This window comes from Ambystoma mexicanum, chromosome 2q (genome assembly GCF_040938575.1).
Source record: "Ambystoma mexicanum isolate Mex_15411 chromosome 2q, UKY_AmexF1_1, whole genome shotgun sequence".
Lineage (NCBI taxonomy): Eukaryota > Metazoa > Chordata > Amphibia > Caudata > Ambystomatidae > Ambystoma > Ambystoma mexicanum.
The window spans coordinates 346,451,071-346,475,041 of record NC_090924.1 but is presented as its reverse complement, the minus strand read 5'-3'; the positions used below and the strand labels follow the sequence as shown (position 1 = coordinate 346,475,041).

The window sequence follows — 23,971 nt, the reverse complement described above, 5'->3', positions numbered from 1 at the left end:
GCTGTGGGTCTCTGCTGGTGTTCAGAAGGGTGATGAGACTTCAACGCCATATCGTCAGCTTAGGCCTCATATGCTGCTTTCATATTTTTTCCTTGAATCGCTGGCAGACATCTTGGCTGGCTCCCTCCCCTTTCCTGAGTTTTCCTCGCTGAAAACTCAGATGCAGGCTTAAAGGTTGATGACATAGGAAGGCCATTAGGTTGTTTTCTGGGTTGTCGCTGGCTCAGAGTACACGTCCTGGGTCCTAGATTCTGTAGACTGCACTTAGAAAAGAAGCCTTGTGTACTAACCTAGTGGTTTCAGGCTGCTGGAACAGTTTTCATCGAAACCATTGACATGAGTACTTACTGCTAGGTCCTGGGGTGGGTAATTATTTGAGAAACTCATCCTCTTGGGTCTTTAGTTACTCAAATGCTTCTAGTGCTGGGTCTTCCCAAAGAATGAGATGTGGCTTTGCCCTTCCCCAATTTGTCTGTTAGTATTTCCACTTTCGTAGAGAAGTTAGGAACAAAATAGCCGTAGTACTGCCCTGCCAACCCCAGAAAAGCTCAGATGTGTTTTGGTTTATTGGCTGGGAGCACTTTGAATAGCCTCTCCCTTGCTTTTGTTGGGAAGTAGATAACCCTTGGCAACCTGAAAACCTTGGTACCGCATTGAGTTCTGTGCCAGATAACACTTTGCTGGATTTGCAGTTAGGCAGCCTTTCCTTATACGGTTACAGGCTGCATGAAGATGTCAAAGGTGTTTTTTTTCTGAATATTCTCTATGGACCTCAATGTTGTCAAGGTAAGCTCCTTTGATTCCTCGACAGGCTTCCAAGACATGGTCCATAAACCTCTGATAGGTGGCTGGTGCTTCACACAACCCAAAAGGCAGCACAGTGAAATTAAATAGCCCTTCTGAGGTTGAAATGGATGTCTCGTCTTTAGTTTTGGGGCAAGTGGCATCTGTCAACAGCCATTTTTGAAGTCCAGTGTTGAGATGAACCTTGTGCGGCCCAGAATCTCGACTTCTCAACTATTTCATTGATACGAGGCATCAGTTAAGCGTAAAATTCTTGAACCTCGTTCAGTCTTTGGAAACTATGCAAAAACATCAGCTTTGGTTCGGCTTCGGACTAATATGATTGGCAATGTCCATTCACTATGGGATGTTTCAATGACGCCCAGGTCCAACATCTTCCGCAGCTCTTGACTGTCAAATTTGTTTCGTGCCTCTTGCAGTTGATGGGGTTTCCGTTTGAGTGGGGTTTTGATTTTGTTAAGAATCCTTGTACTTTCCATGGTTTCTCTGAGAAGACATCAGGAAGGATTCTACAACTGTCACAAGGTCTTTGTGTGTTTGAGTTGGTAAGCCAGGGGAATTAGTTGCCCCAATGACTTGCATTGGTAGGAGAAGCTGTGGCAAGCAAGCTGTTGTGCCGGCCTGTGGAGGCGAAGAGGTTCCACAAGGCCCCGTACTGTTGAAGTTGGGGGACGGGACTGCCTTGTCTTTTAGTCCAATGTTATCTTGGGGCCTTGCAAGGAGAAGGAAGCCAAGCAGAGGAGGATTGCAGAAGGAGACTAGGAACGAGTGAGTAGGTGGGAACACGCACTCTGGGCATAGCGTGTGTCAATGATGCAGAACTGTAGCGCAGGTGCAGACCAGAGTCCCTTTTTCGGTAGTAAGGGACACGCTCGCCCAGGCGAGCATGTACCTAGAAGACACCTGCTCGGACTTTGCCACAGAATGGGGGCAGTGCATAGGGCAGGCATGTTAGTTTGAATGAGCTGGTCTGGGCTGTGCGAGTGCTAGTGTTGCAGTGGAGGGGGTTGGTGCTGTGGCCAGGGCGGTGCAGTAGTTATGATGATAATTAATTTTGTATGTGCGAAAGGCATGCCGAATGTAAGACATTTGTACAGTGCTGATCTAGATGCTGGTTGCAGCATTGCGGACTGGTGGGAGGACATGAGAACCTGACATACAAAACTGGATAAAGCGGGGATGCCCCATTAGTTAAGGTCTACTGATAGCATGTTAAAGAAGTGGCAACCATTGGCTGCTCTTTCCTAACAGCAGTTTACACAGTTTGAATTGGATAGGGTGAGCATGCTGAAGTACTCCATTGCTGTCCCTAGGTTCTACCCGGGCATCGAAGAAAGGGATATAGGCTGGAGTGGGGGCAGCTTCTCATGGTTAATTGCTTTATGTAGTGAAGTTCTTTTCATGTAGACTTCAGCATATAAACGCCCCTTTCAGCTTAGCTGCCAGTGTTCCAATCTAATTAGTTCCCTAGTTCCTGGGCGAGAGTGGCGCCAGTAGATATCACATACTAGCCCTGAAGTTGAGATACTCTAGTTTACTATGATGGTTGTTCTAAACATTGGTATAAGCAATATGTTGTAACTATGGATTAAGTTGGAAATGGAGACCCCTTAGTGAGTTGAAAAATACTCATTGCTGCTGCATATTTTATTTCAATGCTGGTATCTTATGACTTGTCCCTTGCTGCTCCCACTTCACATACTAACATACAGGACCATGGGGAGGCCTCTCCGAGTGACTCTGGGAATGATCCTACTCCCCTCATCTTTGAGTATTGCTGGTTGCTGTAGAACATGCTACCACCACTCTAGCTGCTCTAGGTGACCGGTAGGGTGGATGTAGTGGCCCCCACCCCCTTCCATCCCAGACCTTGTGACAAGGACCAGTCGACAAGAAGAGAAAAAACATCTGGAATACATTACCAAGAATAACCATTTAACATATTTTGTGATAGGTTCTCATTTGAAGATGGACAGTCTGGTTCTATTTTATTCTTTCGGAATTCCCCTATGAGGAAGGGAAAAGGGGACACATGGTGCCAATGAGCATTTTGGGAACATAAGAATAACTTCAGATATTTATATTGACAACTAAGTTTGTGATGAATGGGTTGTTGCTTGAAACGCTGATGTTAGCGTGGTTGTTGTGAAACATTTCTTTGGCACCAAGCCCAATATGCATTATGTACTTCGTAAACATTAACCATATATACTCATTCAGACAGCCTCAGAATTTCAATGCGAGAATAAAATGACAAACTCCCCTGCTCTTCATTCTTATAGGTAAGATTTGATTTTCACTCCCTGTTTCTTCATCCATGTGGGGAAAGCCGCTCTGGGTTTGGGGCCTTGGAAGAATTTTAGGACATAGGTGGTGGTCCCCAGTGCACAGACATCCCTCGTGAAGTGTGTGTGTGTCAAAAATAGGGCTTTGACACGAGCTTTCCTGTCAAACCATTCCTTATCCTATGTGTACATGTACCCATGATCCCTTACACGTTGACGTTCTTAGATTGCTGCCAACCCATCGTGGGGAAAAAACAAAGCTCGTAGCAGCGAGAAACATTTTGATGCCATGGCTTGTGTGGTCACCGACCTCCTCACAAAAGTAGTCGCCCGAAAGAACTACTCGACATGACCACAACTTGGCGCAGCGTACTGTAGGAGGAGTGGTGACAGGGGGTACACAAATGTTGGTAGCAATGGCTGAGCTGGCAGGCTTATCATAGGAGGTAGAATAGGGCTGTAGGTGGCACAGAGAACTTGGGGTATACACATAGGCCAAATAAACAATAACACTCTAAACGTTAAACAAAAATAATGGTTTCTTTTATATATACATTAAGCTAAAGTTAAAAGGTAAGTACTATGACACATACCAATGCAGTAAGTAAACCACCTTGCAATACTTTTTAGAATGACAGTATGAAATTCAAAGGTAAGTAAAATACTTTTGCAATAAGTGTTTTGGATAAGGTAAATGAAACAAAACTAACACAAATGAGTAAATACTTGACAATAGGTTCAGAGGCCCAACACTTTGTGAGTGTCAGAGTCAGTTTGGAGAGAAGAACATGTAAGGTACAGCTGTAGAAAGTTAGAAGGTTCCAGAGGAAGTCTTCAGTAGCAAGTAAGTAGCAATCTTTGTTGGTAAAAGGGTCAGGGACTTCGGAGAAGTCTCCCTGTAGGCTCACAGGGGTTGGGCCTGGGCAAACTCCCAAACACATGAATCAGCACTCCAGCAATACAGGAACAGCAATTCAGCTCTAGGTACATTCTACCAAGAGTCTCTCGGTACATTAGGCGTGAAGAAGTTACGGCACAATGCCTCCATGATGCAGCAGCCACAGTCAGTGGATTCTTGGTCAGGCAGACGACGAAGGGACACTGGAGTGGTTCTGGCAGCAGCAGTCGAGTGAAGCTTCCAGCAAAGGATTCTTCAGGGTTCTGTGGTTTTGGGACCCTTTAGGAAGCACCAGTGATTAGCACCCGGTCGATTTGCCTCGATATCTCAGTCCAGCACTCTGGTGAGGGGACTTCAAGGAGTGGAATCTTGCCTCTGGAGGCCCGGAAGAAGTCCACCAAAGTTTCAGTAGTATTCGAACTTCAGACGATGATGCACTGCACATTGACCACAGGTCCCAGGGTATTGGCGGTTTGCAGCCTGTGAAGATAATAGTCATGGGATGGCTTGAAATTCAGGTAGTCTCAAGGATCATTGGTCCCACCATTCTAAAGGAGAGCGTTGTCTTGTGTCGGACAGCAGCGCTTACTCAGAGGGCTTCTCTGGTCATCTGGAAGTGGCTGCAGACATCCTCTCCTCTTCTTCCTCATCAATTGTTCTGTTGCAGGCATCAGCTTGTCTTCAGCCGCAGGATCCATACCTTTTTAATGCTGGAAAACAGCCAATCAGCACACCTCTACCTTTCAAACTCTGGGTGGTGACTGTCCTTACAGGACAGATAGCCACACAGTTGGAACTGGTTCCTGGAACGCACACCAGAAGACAAAGAACATAGTTTCGTACCCCTTCCCTGTTTCCTGTCCTCAAAGGCACGCTGGAGCCTTGGTGGGCTTCACAAAGGATTCCTGTCAAGGATAAAAATCAAACCCGGAACTCCCCCCCAACCAGCACGGTATAAGAATGACCAAGAAAGGGGCAAGCAAAAGAAAAATGGCGCAAAAAGAATATCTACCATTTTGGGTCAATGATAACCCTTCTGTGCATTACTGTGGCTGTCAGTACAGCCTGGGAGTAAGAATTGTACAAATGTAGGTAGGGTAAAACCACTGCCACCAGCCATTCAAATGTGCCTGTCCCTGTAACCAAAAAGTTAGAGGAGCAGTAAGAAAAGGGATACAGTGTAACCCCTCAACACTCCACATAAGGTGGGGGAGGGGGTATGCTGATCTCACAATATAAAAGATAGGAAGGATACCAAGTATCCCAATGCCCTTGGGAACATATTTTCTCATAAGAAAAGTAACAGAAAATAAAAAGGGAAGCCCAAGGGCCTAACGGCCACACTGCACAGAGAGTGCTGTGTGTAGCAAAATCCAGTCACATATGTATTTGTTTATTCATTTGCAAAGAGCCTAAACCCTCAGGGCGCTGTTGCAAACCAGTTACATAATGCAAAGCTTTCTTCAGCGCGGATTGCGCCTCGACAATCGGAAGGGCACAAGACAGTAAGGACACAAGTTACATGCAGATCACTTTCCCAGATAGAGAAGCAATGAGGCAAATAACCAAGTTTTCAGGGCTTTGCGGAAGACCCAGTACGAGTCCTCTGCTCATAGTTCTGGGGGAGGGAGTTCCAGTAGTTTACTGCGACTGCTGGGAAATGTACACCCCCTCCTTTGGCTCTTTTCACTTTCGGTAGGGCCAGTTTTTGGGCATGGAAGGACCGTACTGGTCTGTTAGACTTGGATCTCTTGATTTTCTGTGGCGGGTATTGTGGGGCGGTCTTGTTCAAGCATTTGTGGGTAAAAGAAAGTGTCTTGAAGATAATCCTTCCCTGGATAGGGAGCCAATGAGCCTTTTGCCAGGCGGATGTGATGTGATCCTTTTTTGGGATGTTGAGTGCTGCTCGGAGGGCGTTATTCCGCATTACCTGTAATTTGTTTGTGTTCTGTTTGGAGGTTCCCGCAAATAGGACATTACAGTAATCTAATCTCACACCCGTGATTGCTCTGGCAATGGTCATGCAACTCTCTGTGGTAAGGAATCGTCTTGCTGCATTGATGAGCTTGGCAGCGTAAGCTGCTGATGAAGCTACTGCACTGACTTGTTTGGTGGCATCCAGGGAGGCATCCAGATGTACACCTAATGTTTTCACCGCATCTGAGACAGGAATCTGGATTCCTTCTATCAAGAAATATGTGAATTGCGGGCTGAGTTTACCAGCAGAATCTCTTGTCGTCGTTCAGGCACAAGTAGTTGGTTTCCATCCAAAACTGGATTGTGGAGTATACTTTGTTGAGCATGATCGTCATAAGAGCCTGACAGGGATAGGATGACTTGGGTGTCAGCATAGTTAGTGTAAGATATGCCAAGGTCATCCAAGAGATCAAATAGGGGTTTAGTGAAGATGTTGTAGAGGGAGGGGGAAACGCAGGAATATTGGGGGACGCCGCATGGAATAGGGATAGGTGAGGCCCTTGCCATGTTTGAGAAAACGCTCATGGATTTGCCTTCTAGCAAGGCTTCCTTGGAGAAATTGGCTGCGGAGGTGAGGTGGTGTAGAGTTTTGTGGTCTACTAAGTGGAATGCAGCTGAAAGATCCAGTAAGAGGAGGAGCGCTGGTTTGCCCTCATCCCAGAAAGAATCCATTAGAATTTTCAGGTCTAGTAGTGCCGACTCTGTGCCATGGCCGGGTCGGAAACCTGATTGACGCATCCCTAGGATGTGATTTGAGTCTAGGTAGTGTTGGACTGGATTGTAGGCTGCTCTGTCTGGGATCTTAAGCAAGAAGGGTACTGTGTTGATCGGGCAGTAATTGTTGGGAACCGTAGGGTCAAGTGATTTTTATTTTCAGTAGTGGGAGGACCCAAGATTCTTTAAGGCATGCCGGTACCAGATTTGTGTAGAACGAGGCATTATTGAATTTTGTGATGAAAGGCACTAGGGCTACTGAGCAGTCTTTTATGATTGCTGCTGGGCATATGTCTCCTTTGCATCTAGATGGTTTTAGGTTTCTGAGAATATTGGCTGTGTCAAGTTCTGAGACTTCTCTGAAATGGAAAGTGGGTGCGGAGTGCAGATTGGTGGTGCTGGTCTTGGCTTGTTTTTTCAATTATTTGCTGTAATGGGCATATTTTTGCCCGCATGCTGTTCTGGATGTTGGTACACCATGTTTCGTCTTTGGTTGGTGGTGTGACTGGGGGTCTCAAGCTCTCTAAGGATTCTGAATAATTCTTGCAAGTTGGAATGAACTTTGGCTATTCTAGCATTGTTGATTTCTGCTTTTGCTGTCGTAATGGCCTGCTTGTATTCTTTCGCAATCTTGTTAAAGGTCAATTTGAGGGGCTCTGAGGGTTCTTTTCTCCAGATGGCTTCTGCATGTCTCTTCTTAGTGCGCAGTACTTGAGGTCTGCAGTGAACCAAGGGTTGCAGTGGTCTGTGGGTTTCGACTTTCTAGGGAGGAGTGGAGACAATAGTTTTATTGCTTTAGTCAAGGTGCTTACATAGATGTCTGCTATGTTTTGAGGGTCTGATGAGGCTAGGTTTTCCACGGCAAGGGGCGCTAGATAGGGAGAGATTGATTCTTTAGAGATTTTCTTACAGCGTCAAGCCCATGTGGGCGGCAGCGTGGTTGGGGGTGGTGGTGCTTGTTTCAGGGAAGGTAAAGCCAAGAACATGATGGTCCGACCAAGGGCATGTAGTGTTGGAAGTGATAGTAATCTGGCAGTTCAGGTCAGCTATCCAGTCCAGGGCTCTGCCTTTGATGTGGGTGGGGGAGGAGAGGCGATGATTGAAGCCGAGGTGTGAGAGGGCATTTGCGACGCTTGTCGCAGTGTGGTCTAATGGGTCATAGATGCCTAGATTGAAGTCTCCTAAGAGTATCACTCTTGATGTAGGCTTGATGTTCTCACCTATGGTGTGGATGAGGTCTTCCTCGAATGCAGCTGATGAGGCCGGCTGGTGGTAGAGGATATGTATGGTAATGGAGTCAGTGTTGGCGGTGACAAGTTTAACGGAGAGGCGTTCACAATGACATTCTGTGGAGAAGCTGCAGAGTCCCATATGGAGGCATTCACTGCATGTGAATGAGAGCTACCGCACCCCCTCGGGAGTCTGTTCGATCACATCTGAGGATATTAAAGCCTTCTGGAAGAGCTAGAGACAGCCTAGGGCTTGAGGCTTGGTGAAGCCACGTTTCAGTGATGGCCAGTAGGTCTAGTTTTAGGGTTATGATTACGTCATTAATGTCTAGGGCATGTGGGAGGGGGTAACTCTAGTTGTCCTTGCGCAAAACCGAATGTTCCTTGTTTGGATCGAGGTTAGGGTACTGGCTACAGTTTGCTTGGCAGGCAGTGGAAGACTTGCGAGGGACGAATTGAGGGCTATTGGGAAGGCGCATGGCTGGTTTACGCCTCCTGAGTGGCCTGGCAGGGTACTCTGAATTTGTGCAGCTGTGGGTAAGGGCGGCTGGTCATTGGTGACTTAATTGGGGCTAGCTTATGAATGCTAGCTTGGGGAGAGTGCTGCATGTTTATTCTTTCGGTTGCTCGGCTACAATGGGTTGAGAGGGGTGTGGACCTTGCTACGGGGAGGTAGAAGTGTCTAGCTAACTAGGCTTTCTGAGAAAGGAGGGGCCATATAGGGCTAGAACAATTAGGTGGCTCTTCACAGCGGATCAGAGGTGGTTGAGACGCGTGTCTGGCAGGCCGTTGTTAGTGTGTGGGATGGGCGTGCATATGGATTAACGATAAGGAATCGAACAGTGGGTAGCCCATGCTGCAAGTCGGCTGCGGGAGCTGGTGATGGTCACGCTCTCTAGGGGATGGGGTAGCTCGGGCGGACCAGATGTCTCTGGAAGGGAGGAAAGGAGTTGGGCATAGGCAAAGGGGGTGACATGGACAGCGTGGTCGTACTATGACATTCTTTACAGCAACAAAAACACCGCCAGTACACTGGGGTACGTCGGGCTTACATTCTGCGTTGCGGTTTGTCACGGGTGGGTGGGTCTTGGCCTACATTGAAAACGTCTGTTTAAACTTCAGGAAAGTCGGCTGTATGTCAGGAACCTCTGGAAAGATAGGGCATGGGTCTGGTCACTCCACTCTTAAGGATGGCCTCCCGCTCTCCACCATTGGACCCCGTCGGCTTTTAGGCCCTCCTAACAATAAACGGCTCCACCCAGATGCACTCTTAGCAATCTCCTCTGGTGTTCCCTTGCAGCTGTCAGATGGTAAATTGCAGCAGCACTGTTTTTATGGTAAATTTCAGCAGCTCTGGGCATTATCAAATGAAAGCAGACACTTGTACATTCAGAGTGAATGTGTCTTTGTTTACTAAATGGACCTGATGCCTGGCAAGGGACAGGATATGCAATACCTGGAACTTTGTGGAAGGTTCTTAGGGTGGTAGCCAGCCAGTGCAGTGATCTAAGATGGTCAAGATGGGTGAAGCAGTAGTTCCTCCTGTGTGAGGCTATGGTGAGATGCCTGACAGCCTGGTGACAGGGCTATTGATGGAGATGGTTCCTGGTTTGGTGGTCTTGGACTGAGTGAACCTGGGTTGGGTTGCTGTTTAAAAAAAAAAAATACTTGAGGATCCCCAGGCAGATGATAGACTTTCCTTCAGGCCACACCAATACTGAACAAAACACCTCATCCTGGTGAAGTCAAACAGAAGAGAGGGGGAACACCACTTGTATGCTCATCCTGAGTTTGGAAGCCCAGGCGAGGATTCCCTGCTCACGGCCTCCTTCATGGCCACAGGCTGGCCCGGGCCTCCTTTCCCTGCACTCCTTCCTTAAAAGAATGAGTGAGTGTGGTAAAACGTTCCCACTCAGAGGAACAGAACAAAAATCTGCGAGTCCAGCAAAAAGTGCTGGGGGACTTGCATGCGGTGGAGATGGTTCCATTTCTTAAAATATCGGCACAAATGGCCGTGTATACAAAATATCGTGGCAAAAATACTGTGGTTTTGCCGCCACAATCATGTAAAGAATGCGGGGTACACCCACGGACCCATTATACCATTTAATTTTAGCGTGGGACACCCCTGCAACCCCTGCTCCCCTTAAATGGTATTATGGGGGTACACCTTTACCGGGTCAAACCACAGCATTTTTGCTGCAATTTTCTTTACCATTACCAGCAACATTTTTGCCTCCATTTTATTACCCGATACCGTGGAGATTATGCATAAACATGAAAATCTACGCTAACGGGCACAGCTGAAGCCCATGGATAGTGGCGCTGAAAAATATACAGTGGACACGCACTGGCCATAGCTAGTGGGCAGTTATTAATTTAAAATATACAACAGTGGGCACGGCGGAAGGGCGTGGCCACTGCTGCCAAAAAATATACAGTGTGCACGGCCACAGGCCATGGCTAGTAGCCCGTTATTCATTTAAAATATACAACAGTGGGCACGGCCGAAGGCCATGGCCAGTTTTGCAGAAAAATATACAGTGTGCACGGCCGAAAACTGGACCTTCGGCCATGGGTAGTGACCTGTTACTGGCAAGACCATGGCTGCTGGCCTTGGCTTAAGACACCGAATAATATACAGTGGGCTTGGTCAAAGGCTGTGGCACAGAAAATAAACGATGGTATAACAAAACCCACCTTTATGTGCTCATGGGCTTTGCAATGGGAACGCGCTGAATTAGGCCACTAGGCCACTCATGAGTTTCCCAAAGCGCTGAATTTCATGGGTTTTGTTGCAGTAAGTTTAGTCACCTTAACTGCACTTTAAATAACGTGTTTTCCGTGAGTGTATATATATTTATAATATATATGTATACATGTACAGTTTTCTTGTACTGTTAGCCAATGGTAATATATAAAGCGTTGCTCCAAGAAAGACAATAAAATGAAACCTTAGCTAGGCTAGTAAAGTCATTTATTTTCAAGCTTTCGTAATGTTCAAATTACTTCATCAGGCATAGGCTAAGCCTCACTGCCTCCAATGCCTGATGAAGTAATTAAATTACGAAATCATGCAAATAAATGACTGTTAGCCTATCTCATGATCATCTTGGTTTTTTTTTGTAGCAAACCTTTATATATGTATATATGCGCACATATTTGCCTCATTCTCTTTTTATGCTTGATAGTTATTTGAAAATGACGAAATACTAAGGTATCATCTTGTCGCGTTTTTTAGCAACGTTTTTTAGATTACCAGTGGCTAACATGGTACAATAAAATGAATATATAATGTATATGTATATTCTATTTTTGTTTATAGGTTAATTTATTTTTTTTAGGGATAGATATTTAACTTTCACTTTACCTGCTTAGAGATATAGAGACTGTGACGAATCTGGACAATTTGTCCCTTCACCACAGAGCAGAGCCACCCCGTTTGAATCTAGGGAGGTGAGCCTGCTACGCAAGACCCTCACTAGGAGTCTGGGCAAGTGGGATCTCCCTGGGATTTACTCCCCTCCTGGGGACAAAGATTCCCATTCCAGAGTGTAATTCCCCGTCCAAACCACTTTGTCTGCATCTATGGATGTGGAAAAGACTTTAATATCTCATACAACACCTATATTCCACAACAAATCTTTCTACAAATGAAAGGGAACCGCTACGCAGAGGCGATTCTCTACATCATTGACGTCCTGGAGGGCTGGCGCCACGCTGGGCCGAGGAGCCAGTTGCTGCAAGGACAGCGAGCAAGCGGCGAGCCGAACTCCTGAGAGTTGGCGTTCTACCTGACCGAGGAACCAAAGTCGCAGAGGAAGCAGAGACTGGAATCCCTTCCTCTCATCTGGTGGTGCGACCATGAACGAGCATTGGTGGGCCGCTAATGGACACAGAGACCAGACTGCCCGAGGGAGCCTGAGTCCCCGATCTCCGCACACATCCAACCGTAGCTACAGCGAACAGTAGCCGCAGGGAAAGCCAACGAGACTACGGGAGCCTGAAAAATCAGACAGAAAGAATACCTTTACAAGGTACGAATATTGTGAGTAGCAGTTGTGGAAGCTATCAATGTTACGGGAGCCTGAGAAACCACAGTGTACAACTATCCTATGAATGCTGGATTGAAAAAAAGAGATGTGAACACTTTTAATGAAGGCTGAGAAAGCACCAAAAGGCACACAACTCAGAACAGGGTGGACAGCTGCCCTTTCTGAAACTACTTGGGCTAAAAGAACATACCATGTATGAGGATCACAGGACTTTGGAAATAGCCCAACACCTCAACTGGCTAAGGGTTTTTGTTTATGTAAAAAAATCCTGGAGGAATGGAAATGTGCACAACAAGAGACAGTTTCCTTTGCTAACAGGAGGAAGTGAAACCCTTAACTTTATACAAAGCCTTGGAAGAATATCCTACTGTGGAAAAGGGAACTTTGAAACCCAAGAACAAACCAAATATAAATTGGGCCAGGGAGATGCCACGTTGAGGCTATTGTACCAATGCCTTACATTTCCCTTTTAGTTAGATGTTTTTTTAAAGTGGTAGGGCCAATAGTTGGATAGGATTTGTACTGAAGAACTTTATTTGGGACTTTAAAGCCGACCCTTAGCTTTTGTTTGCTCAGGTAGGGAACTTCGCTCATAACGATAGGGCTAGCTAGGCATTTTTGGTTCTTTTGTTTTAATAAAACCTTTGAAAATGGCACCTAGTTGTCTGAGCCGCCTTCTGGTTCACCACAAGGCCTAATAGTAATTTGTGATCCTATGTTGCTTGAGTTATTTGAGTGATTTGTGTTCGGTAAACTGTACTATTAACTCTCCCTGTCCCCCACCTCTCGGCCCGAATCTCTCCTAAAGTCGCCTCAGTGCTCAGTCCACACTACCTTGATAGTGTGGCTAGCCCCAAGTGGACATTACCCTGTTCATCAACTATGGTGGCCCACACAGCTGGTTCTGAAATTCCATTTTAACAGTTTGAGTCTGTCAATCACAAGGAGGGAATTCCAGTTTGGTTATAGGTAAAGCCCTATTACGTATCTCCTTCCTATTTGTGCATTGGATTGAAGCGTGCAGGGTTACATGTCCCAGAGACTGTAGGGAATACCAGTTTTCCAAAGGTATATACACTGTCTTATTTGACCCATCCTAACATGGTTAGAGCAATCTCAAGGAGGGTATGATATGCTGGCAAATCCAAAGTCACCATTGGAATTCTTTCCACCCCATTTTTAGAAAGCTAAATGAAGTCTTTGAAACAAATTTGATACTGTTCCTTTCTTCTGTTGATGATGCAGCCCAACTCTCTTTCTGTGGATGGATCCTCAACCATTTTGAATGTTGTTGTCCACTCTGTAATGGTACTGCCTCAACCCTTTTGTCTGCTTGTCTCATATTAGCTCTTGAACTACAGAGACAGTTTACCTATGATCAGGCACACAGGGGGGCCCGCCCCACACCCTGGAAGTAAGGCATGAGAAAACCCTCTTTCTTCACTTAAGGGTTTATAGAGTTTACCATCTGCTGTATGCTCTCACTGATCATGGAATACTGTCTGGTCCCAGTCCACATCCCTTTGTGCCAGAAAGTCTGCTGCTGGGCAGAAATGAGTTGTCCATGATTGGTGCAGGTCCTTTCCATTGATGGGCTCGGAACTGGTTCCTGCTCGAGTTGTGGATAAAGGGAGAACTCCTGCAGCCATTCTTCAGATATATGTTGGAGCCAAGATTCCTACTAAGAGGAGCTACCCGCTTAGGACCGATGGACGACTTCTGCAGCTGACCAGCATCCTCTCCAGTGATTGGCCTGGTGCATCCCTTCTGCTCTGACTGATCTCTGAAGAGCCTCATCTGTGCCTAAACCCTTTAATTAGTGGGACCAATCAATGTTGATCCCTACTCGAGGTTGCATGCCCCCAGAGCCTTCGTAAGTGTCCCTGGACTGCCTGGAGGACGGACCAGCTCCCTCCTGGGCTACCTCGAAGCAAGCGTTGCAATTCCTCTTTAAGCCCCGGAACATTGGTGGTCGCCAGCTCGAGCCATACGTTGCCTTCTTCCAAAATGTCATCTTCCTAGCATCAAAGGAGGCTGTGCTGGCACTGCTTCTGTGACTGCGGCTGGAAGATAGATTGCCTGTAACCGCCTGCAAGTGGTGACCGTCACTGGAACTATCCTTCCTCTATCATGTGAAGTGTCTGCATTCTTCATCGTTTTGGGCTTGCACCTTGACGTTGGACCCGACCGGAGGAAGCACTTGAACCTGCAGCTTTGGAGCACCCCTCACCCGAACAAAGAATGGAAGATAGTGTCCCCAGCGATTCTGTGACAATCCACAGTGTGACCTGGGAAAATTGGTGTTTTTTTTGGCGGGGGGACAGGGGGAGATGTGAGTAGGTTATAAATACAGATAATTGTTCCTCTCCCCAACCCCCACCAGGCTTCCATAGGGTAACATTGTGTGCAAAGCCCTTTGGTCCCCTAACTCCGTCTATGCTTACCTTTTGTCGCCAAACCTGGGTCAGGTATTCTACTCATGGGGTAGCTTTGGGCCTGGGATAGAGAAGAGTACTTACCTGTCTTTGGAGAAATACTGGCTTAACTTTGAAATAGTTTGGAACTGCTTTAAATCAACATCACAAGCCCATTGCATCTTCTTGAGAATACTTCCCTGTTTAAACCTGTATTGCAACCTGTGACCTTTGGTCACTCTGTCACATATATTTATTTATTGCATTTATTTCAGCGCACAAAGCCCTCCGGCATCTAGGCGCTAGTTACAGAGAGTGCATGATAAATCGGTGGAGTGCAAGAAAGAGCATATGGTCAGACATACAATGGTGTGTGTACACAGCCTAGCAAGCCTCACCTCATGTTACAGTGGCTACATCAGGCAGCACATGAGTGAAATGGGTATGATTACACAGCCTGGCCAAGCCCCACCTCATGTTACAGGGGGAGCTACATATCTTGGGGCTGGAATTCTTTAATAACAGGGAATTGGGATTGTATTGGTTCTATTTATTTTATCTGCATCTGGTTACTTCCCTGACTTACCTGGTTTATTACAATTTTATTTTATTGCCAATTTATAAGGCACCTATACACAGTGTTTCCAGGCGCCACAAGACAAAAAAAGAGGGGCTGAGGGGACGAAAGGAGATAAAAACAATAACGATCCTACTCGGTCTTGTGCCATTTGGATCGTGGAAGTGTAACAGCAAGAAGTGCAGGGGGAAGCCAGTGTGAGTGGGGGGGTACAAGGGGAAGGAGGGCCCAGGGTTAGGCAAGTGCTAAGGGGGAGCCCAGGAGGTCAAGAGACAGGCAATGACGGGGCTCACAGTCCAGTGCGTGGAAAGGGGTGGTCCGGGCTCAGGAGGGGGGTGCTGACCATCCAGGCTAGTCAGGGAGGGGGCCTGGAAAGGCATTGCTAGTTGGGCTGGTTTTGCGGTGGACTGGACGAGGGTGGGGGGAGAGGGGCATTATGCCCTGTAAGACCCATAAGGGACCAGGCCGCCTGTCAAAGCAGACAGACGGGCGCATTAGCAGGGTAGGGCGAGAGGGAATGAAGTAGAGAAAAGCAGAGTCTTGAGCAGCTGGTGGAACATGAGGAGGATCCGGCTGAAGTCTGAGATCCAGGGAGGCCATTCCAGAGGGAGGCTCCTGCCGGAGATGGAGATCTACCCCCCACACTCTGCTTGGAGAAACATTGGATCTGCAGAGTTGGAGCTAGAGAATTGAAGAGCTCTAGCTGGGAGGCATCTAGGGAGAGAACATTGGATGTAGCGGGGTCCCAGGCCCCAGAAAGCCTTGTGGATGATAGAGGGTCTTGAATTTGATCCTTGCAGCCACCAGGAGCCAGTGGAGAGATATTAGGGCTGGAGAGATGTGGTCCCTGGGCTTGAGGCCAAGGATAAGTCTTGCAGTCCTGTTCTGGATTAGTTGGAGGGGGTAAAGGGAGGACAGTCAGATTGAGGAATAGACTTTTGCAGTAGTCCACCATAGAGAGGACCATGGCTCTGGAGACATTGAGCTTCTGGGGGAAGATGAGGAAAGAGAGAATGCCTCTGAGGAGGTGAAGCTGAAAGTTGGTCTTCTTGGGAAGCTCTTTGATGTGAGGGGAAAAGGAGAGCGAGGAGTCGAAGTTGACACCAAGGTTTTTTGCCTCACAAGAAGATGAGGGATGGGGACCTAAGGATGGCAGCCAGAGAGTGGGGGGGAAGCAGGGAGCAGGTCTCCCAATGTGAAGGATCTCTGTCTTGCTGGCATTAAGGCAGAGATTATTAGCCGTGCACCATGCCTGAATAGCAGTCTGGTAGTCAGGTGTGAGAGAGGATGTGGAGGTAGTGGAGGGAAGCATGAAGGAGAGCTGTGTCATCCACATAACACTGGAAGTGAGGATAGAAGGTGGAGATCAAGAGGGACAAGGTAGATCTTGAAGAGCCACAGCAATAAGATAGTCCTGAGGGATGCCTCAGTTAGAGGGTGATGTGGAGGATAGGAAAGGACCCAGTTGCACCTGGGAAGGTCGGTTAGATGGGAAGGTCAGCCAAGCCAGTATCTGGTCTGTGATGCCAAGGGCATCAGCAACACGGTTTATGAGGGTGGCATGATTGAGTGTGTCAAAGGCAGAGGAAAGATCGAGGAGGATGAGAACAGAAGGAGAGTTGGAATCAAGATTTGAGAGAAGGTCTTCACGGGTGTTCGGGAGAGCAGTTTCTCTGCCTCTGGACGCTCAGTGTGGTGGATAAATTGGGGTAGGGGGTCAACTTCTCCAGGAGTTTGCCCAGGAAAGGGGTGATGGAGATAGGGTGATAGTTAGCCGGGCAGGAAGGGTCAGCAGGCAGCTTATTTAGGAGACAGTGCACAAGCCAGTGCTTGAGGGGTAGTGGGAAAGAGCCAGTGGCAAAGGAGTGGTTACAGAAGTCGTCCAAGGCAGGGGTGAGAGCTGAGATGTTGTCCTTGATAGTTCTGGAAGTGCAGGGGAGCATCTGTTTGGAGGAGATTTTCATAGAGCAGACTACTTTAGAGACCTCATCCGGTGAAATGGGGGGGGGGGGGAAGAGAGGTGGGGCAAGGGATGCAAGAGAGGTGGGTGGGAGTAGAGGAGAGGGGGGGACAGGATGTCCTGGGTTTTAGTAGTGAAATGGGAGGCCAGTGTAGTACAGAGGGCCTGGTAGGGAAGAGAAGTGGAAACTGCAGTAGAATTGTCAAGTTCCTTGCAGATTTTGAACATTTCTGCCGTGTTAATGGTGGCACCAGAGAAGCGGGCTTGGACATTGGCCCTCTTCTTAGAGCGGATGGAGAGTTGGTATTGCCTTTGGAGTAGGCAGCAGGCCCGATTTTCAGATGATGTGCTTGAGGCCTGCCACTTCCACTCACCAACTCTGCACTTGCATTTCAGAGTGGCCAGGTCGGAGTCATACCAAGAGTTGAGCTTGGAGTCAGGCTTCATGCAGATCCTCAAGACGGGGTCAAGGATGACCAGGGTGTTGGCGATGGAGAGATAAAGGTTAGAGCTGAGTCGGTATGAGAGTTAATAGTAGGGGTGGGAGGAGGAATGAAGGTGGCGGCAAATGCAGTGACTGACACTCGCTTCATCGGTCGAATGAACTGAAGGAGACTGGCAGTGGGTGCAGAGGCATAGCTGGTGGGCCCAAGAGCTCCAAGTGGGAGGAGAGGAGAGCCTGGTCAGACCGAGAGAGGTGTAGTGAGAGGGTTAGAGATAGGATGTATGCGGAGATGAACGCATCCAAGGTGTGTGCGGCTGAGTGGGTCAGACCGGAGGGAAGAGTGTTGAGGAAAAGAGTCGGAGGTTGCGAAAAAGTACAGTGGCCGCATCAGGAGAGTCAAGATGAATGTTGAAGTCTGAGGAGAAGCTTGGAGGAGGAGGTCAGGAGAGAAGGGGAGAGGTCAGCCCATTCTGAGGGGGAAAGGGAGAGCGGTCCAGGAGGCCTATAGATAGATGGTGGTGAGGGAGAGGATAGGAGAGACACCAGTCATGCAGACAAGGCATTCAGAGGAAGAGTAGGATTGAGTGGGTATGATAGTAGCAGGGACCCATTGAGGGAAAATCAGAGCCACTCCGCCCCCAGACCGGTTGGGCCTGGACTTGGAGAGGATCTTGTAGCCATCAGGGAGAAGTGTCAAAAGCAGTGACAGAGCTGGCCTTGAACCATGTCTCAGTGAGAGCGAGGAGGTCAAGGTCTTCAAGGAAGTGACAGATGCCATTCCTGTTGATGCATTGTAAGTGAACGTACTAGTGAATATATATATATTTGTGATATATGGTGTTGAATGATACTACCTGCTATTTTAATTTTGGAGTGTGTTCTTAAAGGCCTAATATACATTGACTGTCTTACCTGAATTGTGTTGATCTGTGTGAACTCACTGAGGCCCTAGATGCCCTGGACCACTATCACACACTTCTGAGAATAAGCCTCGACTGCTGTACACACTATCTTGATTGGGTTTTGGCTAAACTCTGGGTTTCTCTGTTAACCATAACCTGGGTGTCCTCCGAAAATGTTTGACCAGGGTTGATTGTAGGAATCCATCTTAACAGTGGTCAACACGTCCTCTTTGAAGGTAGGAGCATGTTGACGTCTTTGAACGTGTTCCAGCAAATTCGGCACGTCCCGGCCTATTACTAACAATAAAATTAAAAAACAAAGTCTGGCTCTATAGTGCTAACACTTGACTGGTGGGGTTCGAGTGTTTACAAAGGTGTCCGTAGGAGACTCTCTGACTTTGTGGTTCAGTGAACATTTTCCAAGAATATGAGAAATGTCAGCCCCTAATGAATTGTTTTTGTCCTAGTGGCACTTGCATGCCACGAAATGCCAAACTAAAAAGGGATCAATGTCCCTGCTTTTGGGTCACAGGGTGATTGTGCTTGCACATCTAAGTTTAAAGGCTGTGTAAAAGTGCTAATTAATGATCATTTATGAAGCACACCTTGCAATGAAAGCACATTTGGTGCGGTCAGTTGTACCCATCCTGCGCAGGACAGAAAGGGTTACACCAACAAGTGTGCCTACTGTATGCTATGCAGGGCTTCCAGATCCGTCCTTTCTTTACTTCATGCCGTTAAGGGATACCAGCCCGAAGTTAAGCATTTGTAACAATGTAGGCCCAATGCTGGATTCTCTTAGACTGGGGTATAGTTTCTTTTACAGCTGAATGAGTATTGGAATACGGGGTTTGAAATGGCTGGGAGCTATTTAGCTCCTGCGTTCTACCCTATGAGAAACTGGATATCTTCCTGCAACAGCTACCAGGAGCTACTTTTGGCTCCTCAGGCAAAACATGTATATGTGACATTAATTTGGAGTATTTGAGAATGCTAATAAAATGAATTAAAACACATCTAATACACAGTAATGTGCCATGCAAAATGGGCAGAAAGTTAAAAGTAGTGTCCCCTGGTAGCTCCCGGTCACACTGTGGTAGCTCTTGCCTACAGAGTGATGCTTGACACTCAGGAACTGGTTTTTAGCTTTTAGCTCCTCCTAATCTAATCCTAATTTCAAACTCTGGAATACTTTGGTGTCATTATTAAAGATACCCCAGAAACTGTGTAGCCTAGACAGATATCCAAAGACACGCGTCATATGGAACTATCACACCGGTTCATATGTTATGTTATCCAATATTTATACTGGGCCCATCACTACCATAGTGGCCTTACAGCACTTGGCCGTGTTCTGGGTTAAAAGGTTAATCATTTTGGTTTGTGAATCTTTAAGAGTTGTCAATTTGTTTATAATTCTCCCAATAGCAAGGACACATGTAGACATAGTAACATGACCTTTGAAAATTAGTATTCCTCAACAATCTCAGCCTCTACCGGTTAATGTATGTCACTTGTGCTAATTTCCTTGCAGGGGATGCAATGTTAATTTGTGGGCTAAATCAAGCTCCAAGGAAAATAATATCCTGTGCATGGGTTGCCATTGTTGTGGAGTGGCTGTCCTTGGTTTGTGAGAGACCTGCCAATGTCAGTGTTGTGAGTACAAAGGTTTTAATATGTGATTTACTTCTTGCAGAACTTTGGCCGAAATGGCAGCAGCCACCTCTGTGCATGTGGTCACGATCATCGAGCCGATCATCCAACATGCAGATTGGTTCTTTCCTGGAGGTAATAGTTAATGATATTTTTCTTTATCTATTTGCGTGACAATGTACACAAACATGCACAAGCCAAAAAATAAAGGAAGAGGCGTACATCAATGGCGTTAGTGTGGTGATGGCTGTTGATTTATTTTATTTTTAGCCATATTAATTTATTTTATTTTTAGCCATATTAAGCACGTTGTCTGGAAATTGACCTCTTCCAATACCTCATCTTCCGTAACGGTAAAAACAAGGGGTTCTTCAAAATAGGATATCACGTTTATTGATTGTTATATATAAGAATGACATTTTTGTTGGTCTTGTAGCCCGTGCGGCATTGAAAGGGATTTGTAATGACTGGACACAAATGTACACAGCATCCTAATACAGAGAAAGGCCTTGTGTACTCTGCACCTGCATGTACTGTCCACTTCCTTCTGGCTCCTGGGTGCTATATACCCTTAGCACCAAGAGCAGGGCGTTTCTTGCAAAGCAGCTGAAGCCTATGCCCAGGAGAGGTTTCACCTGTTGGGGACACTTTCCTCCTGGGACCTGGGAGAGGGCCTCTCCATACCCTTACTCTTCCCGCCCTACCCCCCCCCAGGTGAACACTTCCATACAAAAGGGTGGAAGATTTCTGCTTTCATGTGAAGTATGTGTACTAACTCACCTGGCAACCACTGTATACTCACTGGTCACTCCTGTGAAGCCTTTCATTCTCCTGGGTTCCTTTGGCCACCCTGTAACAGATTGCACTCTTTAACTTTGTGGTTGATAGTGTGCCTGCACCAATTGTCACTGATCTCTTACTGATTAAAGCCCTGAAGTAATCTTTCATCCAAACTTAGGACTGAACCCTTCACTACTGAGGAATTCTGTCACCACTCTAATCGTACCATTGGCCCCTTCTACTGCCTCAGCGACCACTGGTCTTGATGAACTAGACCCAGCTGCAACCAGTGCATACAGATCTAGATGTTTAAGCCGAGGATTACGGTGAGGCAGCATTATGTACAGATAAGCGGTTTTACTTCACGCTTGGTGAGATCCTGCTGTGGATGTGCCAAAAAGCTGAGGAGCTTGTGGTCTCTTAGAAGAGAGTGGTGTCTCACCCTTTTTGAAGGCAGACATCACTATTAAGAGTGATGTATTAAGGGTTGGAGCTGAAATCTGGAAAAAGCTAGCCTTCTTCCTCTGTCACAAAAAAATCTTGAAATAAAGAATAACAATGTCATATGACGCTCTCAGTTCAATGTGATAGTAACATCCATCAACAAGGGAGCAGAACTGCAGACTTTACCACTGCTACCTTGCAGAGGAAAATGGACAAGATTGGTTAAAAATCGGCAACTAGACATGAGTTTACGGTTACATGAACGCGAGAAATCACATTTCTGTTGCTCTTTTGTGGGTGTTGTGACGAATCGAGAGAATTCCTCCTTTCTCCCCAATGGGGAGTTCACCCCTGTGAGGCTAGGGATGTGAGCCCGCTCTGCAACACCCTCCCTAGGGCTAGAGGAAAGTGGGGCCACACCGGGAGAGACTCCTCCCCCCCTAAAGGAAAAGGACTTCCATTCCTGTGAGGAACTCCCTTCACCAGTAAATATGATGGCGTGTATGGGTCTGTCAAACCATGACAACCATCAGGAATGGGTAATGAAGAAGATAACCAATGCTATTATTCCGAAGCAAGAGAAACTGTCTCTTTAAGACAAAGTGACCAATCCACGAGACGAGTGGATTGAAAGAGGAACACTCGTCAAGTACGAGGCATAAAGGGAGATGAGAAGCTAGAAAGGAAGACATCTCTAGGCAGGGGAGGTACCCTGGTCACGTGAACCTGGGAAGTGGCGAAGCCGCAGGAGGACCTGGAGCTAGCAAAATCCAAAACTGCTGGGAAGCAGCAGAGAGAATGCTGAGAAGCCAGCGTAACTGAGAGCCTGAGAAGGGACGAGCCAAATGGGGCTCGAATTGGTGGTGGCGTGACTGTGAGAGAATCATGGGGGGCAGCTAGGCCGTGCTACTTCGCCAATACCCCAACAGGGAAGCTTCAACAGAGTGGCTCACTGTTGGGACTGCAAATAACTGAGAAGGAGAAGCAACAAGCATATGCAAGGGATGTTGAAGTCTGCTCGGTAGTTCGGTGGAGAAACAAAATAGTTGTCAGACCTGTAAGCTCCACGAAGACATTTCCTGGTGAGACTGAAGGAAACTGGTGACCGGGAAAGGCACGGCAAGATCACGGACGAGGATGATACAACACGAATAACTCGTCTCAGTACTAATGACAAGAACCTGAAGATAAATCTATTGAATTTGAACTCATAAGGCAAGAAGGAGAGCAATATCACTCTCTGAAGGAGAATTAAATGGAAGTGGAATATTCTTGTTGAATGTGAACTGTGACAGTCTGAGAAAGAGAACAATATTTATCCGTGAACGTGAGGAGAATGAAATGTGATATCCTTGTTACAACCAAACTGTGCAAATACAAAAAAAGGAATAATCATGATCCCGAAAAGGGAGGTGTAGGAGAGTGAGAAAAGCTTAACGTCAACATTAATGAAGTTAAGTGTTTTGAATAAAAGACAGATACCCAAAGGGGGGAATAATAAAGTGAATAAATTTGTCCTGTCAAGAAAGATAAAACCGGTTTCCCAAGCAGAAGAAAGAAAGACTATGAAGGTCTGAAGACAAAAGCGGTCTTTATGATAAATCAATCTAAACCAAGTAAAACCACTTCTAAAGTGACCAATACATATAGTAACGTGAGGAAAGAATTAAATGAACTGATAGTTACCAAGAACTTGTCTTCTCAACATGTGCTGGAAGCACCGAGCAGGAGAAGGGAGTCATTCTCCTGCCCCTTTATTTTGGACATTGGAAAAGACGACTGACGAGCAAATTGGTTATTCCTTTCATTAGGGAATACCCCACAGCCATAGTTAGGTACATTTTATTATTTAATAAACCTTGTTGACAAATGTCCTTAAAGAGTCCACGTCCTTCGTCAGACCTGTCAGTGTCTTCAACCACGTTGATACAGTCTAGTGACATGAGCTCAAAAACAGTTTTTGGCTAAATGGATTGGTTGGTACCACCCTCTCTAAATTTCTTATGTGCTGTGTACCCTCTCCGAGAAGTATGGAGGTGAGGGGACTGGACATGACAGTAGGTACAAGTTATTCACTGTAGTGACTATTGTACAGATAGCCCATTTCTCCTTTCCTGCTGATTACCTACAGATGTACTGCTAGCTTCTTGATTGGGACCTTGGTGGAGAGAAAGGTGTGGTATGCAAGCGAGTGCGTACGTGCCTAAAATGGCAGAGCCCGCACGTGGAGCATGCCATGTTTGCGCAAAGAAATGCTCAATTTTCAGTATCACGGGTACGGATATCCCAGAAATATATTGAAGAGGGACTAATACTCCAAACTCACTGCAGTGAGTAACTTGTTCTTTTTGTGCTAGGGAAGAGACACGTTTTTATGTTACTGTGAAACAAGATGTTGAATACTGTTGTGAAAGCTTCTCTTTATGCTGCTGGTTTCATGCATCCCCTTACTTTGAGTTGCAGCAGGGGAATTGTATCACTTTGCCTTTAAGTTTTAGTAACATTGTTGTTACTTTAATGATGTGTCCAAGACGGACTGCTGGTAGTGGATATTTCTCTACCGTGGTTTTTATTTTCCTCTTGTGCACCATTGCATTTTACTGCATAATGCCAATTGAAGTACCATATACTCCCAATGGCCGTTCCACATCATCCATTTGCATGGAGTACATTACTCCAATACTGGGACTTTGGTGAATAAGATCTTTTATTACTACGCCTGTGTATCGTCCCGCTAAGTTAGGTTCCTGTACCCCCGTGAGGACTGGGTGTTCGCTGTACTTGGTGTACTATGCCAGCCATTACTTGAAACGCTGCCTGTTAAGAGAGTACCT

The 23,971-nt window shown here is 46.5% G+C and overlaps 1 protein-coding gene across 5 annotated transcripts in view; it reads left to right on the top strand.

Annotated features, from left to right (window-relative positions):
* The window catches only part of ARHGAP17 (Rho GTPase activating protein 17), a 1,009,368-nt gene that overhangs the window by 703,930 nt on the left and 281,467 nt on the right, over window positions 1–23,971 (top strand). For all 5 annotated transcript variants that reach the window (XM_069647362.1, XM_069647363.1, XM_069647360.1 and 2 more), the window contains exon 15: window positions 19,957–20,048. In XM_069647362.1, coding sequence (XP_069503463.1) covers window positions 19,957–20,048 — 92 coding nt within the window. The remainder of the gene's footprint in view (window positions 1–19,956; window positions 20,049–23,971) is intronic.